General features: G+C 64.1%; 1 protein-coding gene across 1 annotated transcript; it reads right to left on the bottom strand.

The window, feature by feature from the left end:
- Positions 1-395: 395 nt before the first annotated feature.
- LOC119091551 (uncharacterized) lies at positions 396-11,819 on the bottom strand. The gene is made up of 4 exons (XM_037214362.1): positions 11,800-11,819; positions 1,549-1,641; positions 573-1,260; positions 396-437 (listed from the first exon to the last, which is right to left on the bottom strand). The coding sequence occupies exons 1-4, from the start codon at positions 11,817-11,819 to the stop codon at positions 396-398; spliced, it is 843 nt and encodes a 280-aa protein (XP_037070257.1).
- Between the last annotated feature and the right edge of the window lie 592 nt (positions 11,820-12,411).

A 12,411-nucleotide genomic window follows, 5' to 3' on the forward strand; every position in this document is an offset into this window, starting at 1 on the left:
GCATTTTACAATAATTTACGCAATGCACGGATGTTGATCACAAACACAAACGGCGTTAATGATTGTGCGGGGTTATGAGTGCGTTCATCACGCCAGAAACGCACAATAACCAGACGAATGCATCGTCCCTCAAAAACCTCCCCTCCGTCTTGATGATGACGTTGTCTTTCGGAGTCTGCGCGCTGCTAGTTAGCCTCGGCGTACGTCAGACCCGCCCCGCCGTACGTCAGACCCGCCCCGTCGCGCCACTCGTGATAATGTCGGTGCTGATAAGCGGGAGAACTAGGGGGCTCGCTCCCGGCCCCACCATGTATGCCCATCAAGTGAGGACGACCGTGGCGGCGGCCCGCCGGCGGGCGGGCGCGCCTGCGCCGCGGCCCGCCCCTCGCGGCCGGTCACCGCGTGATGCGCATCAGCTCGAGCCGCTCGAGCACGGCCTGGGCGGCCGGCAGGCAGCGGCCGTGCCGCTGGTCGCGGCGCCGTCCGGCCGGGCAGCGGCAGCGGAAGCCGCCGCCGGCCGCCGGCGCCGCCAGCTCGCCGGCCGGGCAGCGCGGCTCGTCGCACGCGCCGGCGGCCTCGTACAGCTTGCGCCCGCGCCGCGCTGCGCACTGACACTCGGTCCGGCCGCTCGTCGCGTTGTAGACGAACGTGAGCCGCGCCGGGCACGGGCCGCGCGTGTGCTGTTCGTAACAGCGGCCGTCGGCCGGCCAGTAGTTCTGTGTGAAGTGCTCGGTGCAGCCGCACGCGCCACGGTAGCTGACGCCGCGGAACGCCTCGTACTGCACCAGCTGGCCGGCCGGGCACGGGCCGCGCCGCCCGATCCGGTGGCAGAAGCCGTCGTCGGGGAAGTACAGCTCGCCGCGCTGGCACGGGTTGGCCACGCAGACGGCCTGGTGTGGCGCTCCGGGCCGCGGCGAGGCGAAGCGGCCGCGCGGGCACGGGCCCTGCGTGAAGGCGCGGTGGCAGGCGCCCGTCTCGGGCCGCACCAGGCTGCCGGCCGGGCAGCGGCACTCTGTGCGGCGCGTCGCGTTGTTGAAGGCGAACGTGTTGCCGGGTGGGCACGGGCCGCGCCCGCCCTGCGGAAAGCACTGGCCCGTGCGCGCGTCGTAGTTCTCCAGCATGCGCGCGTGGCAGGCGCATTCGACGACGCCGCGCGTGCTGTTGTAGACGAAGACGAGCCCGTGCGGGCAGGGGCCGCGCGTGTACTCCTGGTAGCAGGAGTCTGTGTGCGGCCAGTAGCTGCGCGCCATCTGACGGCGGCTGCAGCCGCACTCGGGCTCCAGCGTCAGCCGGTTGAGCGCGAGCAGCTCGCCCTTGCCGCACGGGCCGCGCGTCAGGTGGGCGTGGCAGCGGCCGTCGGCGGGCCAGAAGATCTCGCCCGGCCGGCACTCGGCGAAGCGGCGGCACGTGGCGGCGCCCGACGCCGCGTCCTCGGCGAAGAAGTGTCTCCGTGGGCAGGGACCGCGCGTGTGATGCCGGTAGCAGCGCGCGCTGGCGGCGTGGTGCAGGTGCCCGGCCGGGCAGGCGCAGGCGGGCCGGCCGGCTGACGCGTCCCACACCAGCTCCTGCGTGGCGTCGCACGGGCCGCGCTGGAAGATCGGGTAGCAGCGGCCGTCGGCCGGCCAGCGCACCAGCTGCCAGCTGCGCTCGGAGCACGGGTTCAGCGCGGCGTCCGCCCAGGGCGGCGCGATCACGGAGCCGGCGCGCACCCCGGCGCCGGCCAGCCAGCCGATCAGCAGGCCGGCCAGCCAGGCGGCCGGCGCTCCGGGCATGGCCGCGCCGTCAACGGCCGGCTCGGTGGCGCGCCCCTGAAATGTGCCGGACACTGTGGTTACACGGATGGCGAGAGCACGGGCTCAGGGTGCTCTCTGCGGGACTTCCGGGGAGCTGCCCTCCCCCCCCCCCCCCTCCCGACGTGTGACGGCCTGCGGGACTTCCGGGAGCTGCTCCCCCTCCGGCATGTGACGGCCTGCGGGCCTTCCGGAGGGCTGCCTTCCCCCACCCCCGGCATGTGACGGCCTGCGGGCCTTCCGGGAGCTGGGGCCTCGGCATGTGATGAGCATCAGTTCACAGAAGTTGACTCAGTTTCCTCAGTGCCCGCGACTTTCTGTCAGTGTGGGACATCGGCCCCGGGCAAGCCTTAATTACCGACGTCCTTGGCTTGTTGCGACCGGCCTGATTTACGTGGACTTGTGCGTCTGTGCGGAAAATTGTCGACGAGGGCCTCCAAGAGCTCCGGTCAGATGCGCTTGGATTGTCAAGTTCCTCATGACGCCGAGTTGTATGACTGATCGGTCGCCCGGAGAGGAAGACGCCATGTTTGCCTGCGGCGGTACGACTGGAACGGACGTAATAGCGAGGTTCAAGGTCTCGCTATTGAGCTATGTGTTTGCAATCTCTGTTCTGTCGGAGCCTTGCTGCAGGGGCTGTCTCCGTGACATTTAAAAGTCTGTAGGGTCAGAGCTGACGGTCGAGTGGCAAAGTCCGTGTCCGTTATTCAGCTGTAGCGGGATTATTCGTGCGATGAATCATGGACCGTTCTTGTGATGACTTGAGATCATTTCAATTCTACTGCAAATTTATACTTTAAAGAATGCGTAACTCATCTTCGTCACTGAAAGCTGTGTTTGAACAGCAAAAGGAAGTCGGATCAAACCGCTCAAGTCGTGAAGAGCATCGCTGGCAAGGCCGTGAGTTTCGGGACGTTGCAATGCACGGTTGGAAAGCTCTTTTTCCTTCAGAAGATTTTCATTCTTGAAAATCCAAGTAAAGATATGCTCTGGAGCAGAAGCAGGCGGGGGGGGGGGGGCGTCCAAAGTCCTCTTTGTGTCTAAAATGTGTGGCACACAACGTGCATCTATACCACATGCCAGCGATAGGGCGGGATAGGTTGGCATGTACCTTGGTCTCAGCAGTAAATACTTTGGATCCAGGAATCCAGAGAGGGTGATCGTCCTCTCCCTCCCACTCCCGTCGGGATCTCCAGCCTAATCACAGGTTCCGTTCATCTCCGTGCACGCCACGGCCGCCGCCACCCCTGCTCTTGGCCGCCGGTCCAGGTAAACGACCGATCGGCGGGCGCGGGGCCGGCCTTGAGCTCGGCCTTGGTGCCCTCCGTCTATGGGCGGCCACCAGACGGGCCGCGCGCGGACCGCCGGCGCCCCTGGCCACGCCGGAAGCGGCCAGCCGCGCCAGGTGTGGCCACCGCCGCCGGCTGCTCTGCTGTCGGTGCGAGGGGCGCCGCTCGGGCCGTGGCTGTTGTGGCGCGGCTCGGGCTCCGCCCGTGTTCGCGTCACGTGACTCCGAACGCGAGGCCGTCGGTGATCAGTGAGTGGCGGCGAAGCGGCGAACGGCACTTCGGCCATATGTAAATCGTGCTTCTGTTGTGGCGATATAAGGAATTTAGAGCTATTGGGGCTGCACAAACTGCATTGCAGGCTTTGAACACTGGTATTTGGAAACAATGCAGTGCATCCAACTGGGTGCTAAGTGGACCAGCTATATGCCGTTTACCGTCTGTTCATGGAAGCGTGGTAATTCTGCTTGAGGCGACAGAACAAAACGCTTTCACGATTGTCTGCCGCGCCCGACCCGAGCTCCGGTTAGACCTGACGGGTCGACCTGCTTCCCGGCTCTCCGGACCGGGACCACCTCTGCCCGCCGCCGCCGCCCCGGCCGGAGCGGGCCTGGCGTGCCAGGAGCCGACCGGCACCCGCGCTCGGTAGCGACGCTCCGGCCCCGGCTGTCATGCAGGCGATGTCTGCGCTGCGTCTGCTAGTGAAGGCTTGGGATGCTTTCCAGCGATCTGTCACCAGTTTCTCCCATTCGCGGGGGGCGTTTTCTTTCCCTGCACGAGAAGCTGGGTGAAAATTGCGTCGGAGGGAATTGAGCGGCGTGAAATTCTCAATTCGCTAGACTATACCGGCTCAGTGGAGGCGCCGGGCCGTGACGAGCTGGCGGATAACAATGAGATGTGCTTCCTTTGTCACGCACTACACTGTGCACGAGTCGGTTCGTGGCTTTTTCTTTTAGTCGATCACCCCACGCCGAAAACAATCGGCCAGATCCAACTCCCGTCGAGTGCACACGGCCGCGTAGCGCCGCGAGATCCGTGCGGCTCCCTCAGCACGCATTGCGTTCGAACCTTGATGGTTGACATAGTCTGAGGCTTGTTGTGAAACACAACTTTCACCAAACGATGTTTTTGGGTGGTGCTGACCTGTGTGGCCATGTCATAAAGATCTTCGGCGTTAGGGACATTTTCTGAAAGCTCGGTTAATTTTCCAACTTCTAAGGCATTCATGATTCTGTCGAACCTTTCGCATGATGCGACTTGACGCCCTGCTACGCCGTGTCTCTAGCCGATGTGCCGTAGGCCAACACAGAACCGAGCGTCCAGTGCAGTACGTCCCCCGGGCGGCGGTGGCGGACCGTGCGTGTCCAGCCGGCCCGGCCGCTGTCAGGGGCGGCCCAGCTGTGTGTGCAGCCGGCCTAGCCAGATGGCCGCCGTTTCTCCGAGCGGCGTCACGTTTCTCCGGCGGCAGCAGACGCGGTGACTCGCGGCGCGCCGGGGGCAGGAACAGTGACGTCTCTGGATGGGACCGGGGACGGCTAGCGACGCGCCGGGGGCAGGAGCGGGGACGTCTCTGGAGGGGACCGGGGACGACTAGCGACGCGCCGGGGGCAGGAGCGGGGACGTCTCTGGAGGGGACCGGGGACGTCTAGCGACGCGCCGGGGGCAGGAGCGGGGACGTCTCTGGAGGGGACCAGGGACGGCTAGTGACGCGCCGGGGGCAGGAGCGGTGACGTCTCTGGAGGGGACCGGGGACGACTAGCGACGCGCCGGGGGCGGGAGCGGGGACGTCTCTGGACGGAACCGGGGACGGCTAGCGACGCGCCGGGGGCAGGAGCGGGGACGTCTCTGGAGGGGACCGGGGACGTCTAGCGACGCGCCGGGGGCAGGAGCGGGGACGTCTCTGGACGGAACCGGGGACGACTAGCGACGCGCCGGGGGCAGGAGCGGTGACGTCTCTGGAGGCGACCGGGGACGACTAGCGACGCGCCGGGGGCAGGAGCGGGGACGTCTCTGGACGGAACCGGGGACGACTAGCGACGCGCCGGGGGCAGGAGCGGGGACGTCTCTGGAGGGGACCGGGGACGTCTAGCGACGCGCCGGGGGCAGGAGCGGGGACGTCTCTAGACGGAACCGGGGACGACTAGCGACGCGCCGGGGGCAGGAGCGGTGACGTCTCTGGAAGAGACCGGGGACGACTAGCGACGCGCCGGGGGCAGGAGCGGTGACGTCTCTGGAAGAGACCGGGGACGACTAGCGACGCGCCGGGGGCAAGAGCGGTGACGGCCCTGGAGGAGACCGGGGACGACTAGCGACGCGCCGGGGGCAGGAGCGGGGACGTCTCTGGAGGAGACCGGGGACGACTAGCGACGCGCCGGGGGCAGAGCGGGACGTCTCTGGAAGACCGGGGACGACTAGCGACGCGCCGGGGGCAAGAGCGGTGACGGCCCTGGAGGAGACCGGGGACGACTCGGCGGGACTCGCCGGCTGAGGGACCGCAGTGGCCCTGGGGCGGCATTGGGGATGACGATGGAGGTACTGAACTGACACGGTTACAAACTGGCTAAGGAGGGGGCACATGGTAATTGCAAGTCAGTTGTTCCATTACCTCGCTCACAGACCAAATGTAAAGAGTGACATCACTTCCTTGAGGCATCCACAAATATGTTGAAAAGTCCATCCATTGGGCACGGGTAAGTGGCGACACTCTTCGAAGCCGAAGCGAGTGTGCGGGAGGGCTATGGACGACACTGAGCGCAGGCTCGTGACAACATGACCGGGTCATCCTGCGCTGACCAGGCAGGCGCAGCCTCTCCGGACATCAGCAGTGTTGGGCAGCTAGCAGTGGTTGAGTGGCACGTTCGGTACGATGGACGCTCACTGAAGGAGCACGAAGCAGTGAAGGAGCTCAAAGAGCTCAAAACAAAATCACCGGAAGCTGCGCATCTGTGAACGGGCCCGTGGTGTACACACATGCGCAGTTTGTGAATGAAGTTAACGAGGTCGGTCTGTTCATCCCGACCTCCGCGCCCCGTCCAATCGTCGACGTCTGCGTCGCCGCTGTTGTCCTTGACCCCCAGCCGCCGCGCCAGTGCGTGGCTCCGTCAACGAGACTGATTCGATGATGGGGCAGTGGGCACGCGCTGCGTAGCGGGCCGGGTCGAGACCGGCGGGACGTCGGCCGCGGCGGCGTGGCGTCGGGGTGATCTAGCAGTTTGTCCCGATTGCTGGCGGCGGGGTGTCCCGCCCTTCAAAACGCACGAGCGAGTGACGGCCGCTGTCGGCGGTCCGATGTAGGTCACTGACAGCGGGCGGCAAGGTCACTGTCGGCCGACGTCGAAGGGTCACGGGCAGCGTCGAGGGGGAAGGCCGGAGAGGGGTTAGGCGACGGTGGTGACTCGCGGCCGGCGAGAGGACTGTGGGCGCGTGGAAGGGGGCCTCTGAGTATGGCGTCGGAGGCGGAGGTCAGGCTCGTTGGAGCTGTGAACAACGCCGGTACGGCTGCCTGATGGCAGAACGTCGGTACAACCGCACCAACCTTCCACACGCATGGAAATCACCAGATAGCTATTACGTTAGGCAAAGACCAGATCGACTTCGTGATGTTCTCGCTCACGGGGCCTTTGTGAGATAATATTGCATCACTTGGTCAGCTGACTGGCAGATGCTGGCCTCCGTCCACAAAGGCCACCCTAGACCTCCAAACTGTAGACTGGACCCCAAGGCAATTAATCCATCATATGGCAACTGATAGGCAAAATACGTGATGTCAGTGACGTGCTTAAGGTCCGTACATAGAACCAGCTCCCGGCTGAAACCCGGTTTTGTTGAAGCAAGCGCCTGTCGGTACGGTAGTGTTCCCCCAGCAGATGATGTTCCGCGCCAATCGGTGCAGATATTGAATGCGACTGCCACGCACTGGGCCCGCTAAGGCGGCCAAGGCCCACATCATATAGATACTGATAGGAGCAGCGTCCTCAGCAGTGGAGCGTGTCATGTGAGCGAGGCTCTCGCCGCATTTGTCGGTGGCACTCAATGTATGTGGACCGTCGTCGCCTTACGCGCACGGCTGACACTCAACGTGTCGTGTCAAAACGCTCCGTAAAGTGGGCTCGAGGTAGGCGCCAAGTGTTTCGAGATAAGTGCTGAAATGACCAAGGAGCTCCGCGCGTAGTCAGCGTCGCGGCGAGATGCCGCAGATTGGGATTTGTACGCTCTACTGCGAACTACGACGCCTGTAATCTCCAACTTGTGCTCGCCATCATTGCCGGGCTTGTTTTCCCTATTCTCCACCGCACGCTCACTGCCGCATCCACGGCTGATGCCGCGGGTGGCCGGCCGTCTTGGTGCTGGACACCAGCCGAGCAGTGCGACTTAGGCGAGCTGCCACCGCAGTGTCGGCACCAGCGGCACCACACCGCCGGACCGGCGTGTCGGGCCGCCGCTCTGACACGCTCTCTGGACCCGGGCGAAGCACGGCACGCGCGGCGCCGCGCTTTCACGTGCCGCCCGGACGCACGTGGCGCCGGCCCTGGAGATGCCGCCGGGCCGGGCGGCCGGTGACGGCGGCACGAGTCTCACCCGATTGCGCGGTCCACCTGTGCTGAGGTGGCCGCATTATGTCCGCCTCTCCGCCGTTCTGGCCCGGCCGGCCGGCCGAAGCCACCCGCTGGGGGGGAGTCGTCTGCGGCGGGGCGGGGCGGCGCCCTTGCCGGGGGCTCACTTCCGGCCAGCGTGGGAGCGCGCGCGCCGCCGCCGCCCGGCTGGCGCACCGCCGGACCGGAGCAGCGGAGGCGCCGTCAGGCTGTTAGGAGTCGGAATAGAGCTGTTCTGTGGGACGGATTAATAGTCCGGCCCGGTGGATTTGTGCAGTCTGAACCCCGAATCCAGCCAAGGGCGATTGACACTGCGGAGGAGTGTGTGTGGCGGGGGGATCGAACGGGCTCGGTAGCCATTGGCGACACGGAGCTGGCTGACCGTCTGGTCAGGGCAGACACTGGCCTAACCAATGACCACGAGACAGCGGACCAGCTCGTCTGCTGTCGCCCGCCTCACGATAGCCCGCCGGGCGCTGCGGGCCCCTGGCAGCTTCATGGCCCTGACGTTTGGGGAGCGGTCGCGCCAGACATCGCCGGACCCGGGACGCGGCCGTGTTGAGCGCTCTCTCTGGTCGGCGCCGCGGCCGCCGCGGGAGCAATCCTGCAGCCACCCTGCGACGTCCGTAATGAATGTGGGAAAGCGGTCGCGCCCGACCGGACGCTATGCGCGGCGATCAACTCCCGCCGTGACTAGCCGCTTTCCTCTTTGTTCTAAGTGGACACTGGAATCGCCCCCAGTGTAAAAACGCCGCGCATCAGCATAACGAACGGCATTGCGGGCATGACTCGGGCCGCTGCCCTGTGGCCGACCAACGAGCGAGGGCTCTTCTTGCCGCTCCGCCGGCTACGCGCCGCCAGCCCTGCCGCCGTACCTTCGGGCTCGTGTGAGTGATTGTGACTGCTCGCCACGTCAGCTGATCGCAGGCGATAATCCCGTTACCACGACGTCACGCCGCTGCGGCGAAATCGTCAGCAGGTGGGTTCGGACTCCGGGCGCGGGACTGGCCGCTGGTGCGGTCCCCGCGCCATCGACTCTTTCGTAACGTGGGCGCTTATCTGCGGCCGAGGTCGGTGCCGCAGGAGATGCCGCCGGCATCTGGGCCGAGACGCGAGATGCTCCTCACAGAGGAGGCGCACGAAATGTCACGCTGCGTGCGTCAAGTGGAGGTATGCAGTGATGCGGAGCCATGCCGTAATTCGAGGCATTGTTTCGGAGTACTTGGCTCGGTATTGTCGCGTGCTTTATACAGAAATGTGACGCTGCCCTGTCCACCTTTACTGAGCTCGTCATTTTATGTGCTGGAAGGCTTCATAAAGGCTGTGCTGAAGTGGTACCAAAAGGAAAGGCTGTAGGGATAACAAACTACTGAACCTCGCTTAGTGTGGCCTCGGCTTCTAGACCCACTAATAGCATGTTGATCTCGACACCAGCCACTTTCGTGAGGCCAAGTTACCGTGTTTGGATTATTCTGCTCATCTGTCCATTCATTCATGCTCATAACACAGGCTGTGGCTCGAAGCCCATCTTAGTTTGCTATTTGCGCACGGTCGTAAGTGACGTGACGACAGTTCGTGTGCAGGAGCCGTTTGCGTGACGTTATAAGTACACTGGGGAGAGAGGGGTAAATTACATCTGGGAAACCAGAAGTACGCGGTTCGATTACCCGCGGTGTCCGCGCCCTTCCTGCCAGGGTGAAAAGGAGGCGACGCGACACGGTCTCAGCAGCTGAGTAAAGCCCCAAACGGCAATCAACTTCCCAGTACCACCTCAACGCCATTGTTCTCTGGTGAGCCAGGCGAGCCAGAGCGCTGCCGGGACGCCGAGGTTCGTCCAGTGGCGCACCAGGGGCAAACAAGTCGATTGCAATCGCTGGTCAACAGGACGGAATTGTACCGTACATTGTTAATTGCGGTCTCAAACGCTTAGAAACTCCATGAATGGGTCGCAGACTTCACTGTTTCAGCAGACAAACCCTTTTCTGAGGACTTTGGAAATGTATATGTTAATATATACTTTTAAGCTCACTACCAAATGAATAAATGACGTCATATAAATTTCAAAATTCACCTGAACAGGGCATGTTTGCCGAAATATAGTGATCTTTGGGACCTTTTTATTGTAGTTCTTGGAGTTTAAGACTGAATCAGCTGTGCACGATATGATATGAATAAATGAACAGTTTCAGAGAGGGCCTGCTATCGATAAACAGGGCGGAACTCAAAGGATAAAGCAAGGATCTCATGATTCGAGGACCTGCGACGTGATATGCGGCCACCTAGTTCGACAGCGTCGCGATAGTTGGGCGCCCACCTGTGCGGTCCGGAACGGCGGTCCTCTGCCGACGACGGCAGCGGCGGCACGTGCGCGGGACGCGCGGGGGGCGCGGTAGCACGTCCGGCCGCGGTGGTCCCGTCCCCCGGTCTGCCCCGGCTGCCGGCCGGCTCCCTGCCCGCCCCGCTGACTCCAAGGTCGCGGCGCCGCAGGCAGACCGGGTCGTCGAGAGCCGTCCGCCGGAGTCGGGCGCCGTCACCGCCCGGGATCTCTCTGTCCTCCGGGCTGCTGCCGACGCCCCGCCACCGCCCGGGGCTGCTCTGTCCTCCAGGCTGCTGCCGACGCCCCGCCACCGTCCGGAGTCGCTCTGTCCTTCAGGCTGCTGCCGACGCCCCGCCACCGCCCGGGGCTGCTCTGTCCTTCAGGCTGCTGCCGACGCCCCGCCGCCGCCCGGGGCTGCTCTGTCCTTCAGGCTGCTGCCGACGCCCCGCCACCGCCCGGGTCTGCTCTGTCCTTCAGGCTGCTGCCGGCCGGCGTCGGGCGCCGCCACCGTCCGGAGTCGCTCTGTCCCCTGGCTGCCGCCGACGCCCCGCCGCCGCCCGGGGTCCCTCTGTCCTCCAGGCTGCTGCCGACGCCCCGCCACCGCCCGGGTCTGCTCTGTCCTTCAGGCTGCTGCCGGCCGGCGTCGGGCGCCGCCACCGTCCGGAGTCGCTCTGTCCCCTGGCTGCCGCCGACGCCCCGCCGCCGCCCGGGGTCGCTCTGTCCCCCAGGCTGCTGCCGGTGCGGTGGCCCGCTGGCGTCGGGCGGCGGATCGCCGGCGCCCCTGGGCACGTGAGTGATGGCCTGGCCCCGGACGCCAGAGGTCGAAGACTCGCAGGATCGGGTCAAGCCCTGTGTGGAGACGTCTGACCTTTCCTCCCTGGCCTCCCTAGGCCTCCGGGGCCTTGCGTGATCATGACCATGACATGACTCATGGCCGGGACCGTGATCGCCGTGAGAAACCCCGGCGGATAAGCCCCCTGCCACCCAGACCGTCTCGCGATACTCGTCTGCGCGCCGTCCTCCGGCGGAGGGGGGGGGGGGGGATGGCGGGCACTGACGAGCTACCCCCGATGGACGCAGCCGTCCTTCGACGGGGGAGACGGTGGAGCCACGACGAGCTACCCTGATGGACGCGGCCGTCTTTCGGCGGGGGGGGGGGGGCGGGGGTGCAGCGGAGCCACGACGAGCCGCCCTGATCGGCACAGCCGTCCTCCGGCGGGAGGGGGGGGGGGGGGTATGGCCCCGACGAGTTGCCCTGATGTACTCGGCCGTCCCTGGCACCGGCCCTCAGAGGCGGGCGTGCCCCCGGGTTTCCTGGAGGCTCTTTGTGCCCCTTTGTACAAGAGCCTCCTTGCATGACTCGAGTTTGCAAGGTTGCTGTGGTGTTAACGTCTTTCATTGGGCCCGCGATGTAGAACAAAGACGTTCACCGAACACCCCGCTTCGTATTTGACCTTCTGAATGTCACAATGAGAATGTAGTAGAACCGACTATGTAGAATGTGTGAGATCGGAAGACTGGGACCATTATGTAAGGCATAAGCCAACAGTTTGTCGTCATGCCTCATGCCCTCTGACGAATGAGTCTACTGTTGCCTGTGCTGGAGATGTGCTATGAGAGACCTGCCGATAGTTTTCCCTGTGCTGGAAATATTCTCTGAATGGCGTGCATCGACAGGTGCCTGAGGGCTAAGGACGTTCCATGTGGAAGGATCCGGCAGCTGCTTGAGTGCGTGAGACAGGGGACACCGCACCAGTCTGCGGGTTGTCACACACCCGACGTCAGCACCCTCATGGTCCGTTCCATGGACTCACCTGGCGGTGTTGCGAAACATGACAGTTGTTTGGTTGCTTAGGAGCATTCTCGGAAGCGGACAACACTGCTGGCTTTAGAACGGGATCCGGCTAATATGATCTTACGAGCGTGTGGCCCAACAATCTACAGGTGCGGCTTAGCTGGACTTGCAAGCACGCTTTTGCAAAAGTGTTGCAATGTAGCCGTTGCTTGTGGTGCAGTTAAAGGACGTGACCGTTTGGTAAAAAATAATCACGCGCTGACTGACTTGGCGTGGTTTAGCAGAGGGATGGACGAGAGACATGGACTGATGACAGACAGACTACAGACATGACGAGAGACATGGACTGATGACAGACAGACTACAGACATGGACTGATGGGCACGATTTAACTTTTTGAAATCCTTCCGTGCTAGAGGCAGTGGTACCAGACCGTCTTGGGAGGCGCTCTTCGCCGACAGAACCTAAACGTCCTGCCTGGTCGGGCACATACCTTCGCTCTCTGTCGGATGGTGTGGTTTGTTTCGGCGGCTGGTGCGGTCAGAGGATCAGAGGAGGGTCGGGGGCGGCCTAGGCGCCGCGCCGCCCCCTCCGGCCGGCGCGTCGGGAGCACTCTCCACGGGCGCGACGC

Source organism: Pollicipes pollicipes, unplaced genomic scaffold (genome assembly GCF_011947565.3).
Source record: "Pollicipes pollicipes isolate AB1234 unplaced genomic scaffold, Ppol_2.1 Scaffold_3447;HRSCAF=4054_pilon_pilon_pilon, whole genome shotgun sequence".
Lineage (NCBI taxonomy): Eukaryota > Metazoa > Arthropoda > Thecostraca > Pollicipedomorpha > Pollicipedidae > Pollicipes > Pollicipes pollicipes.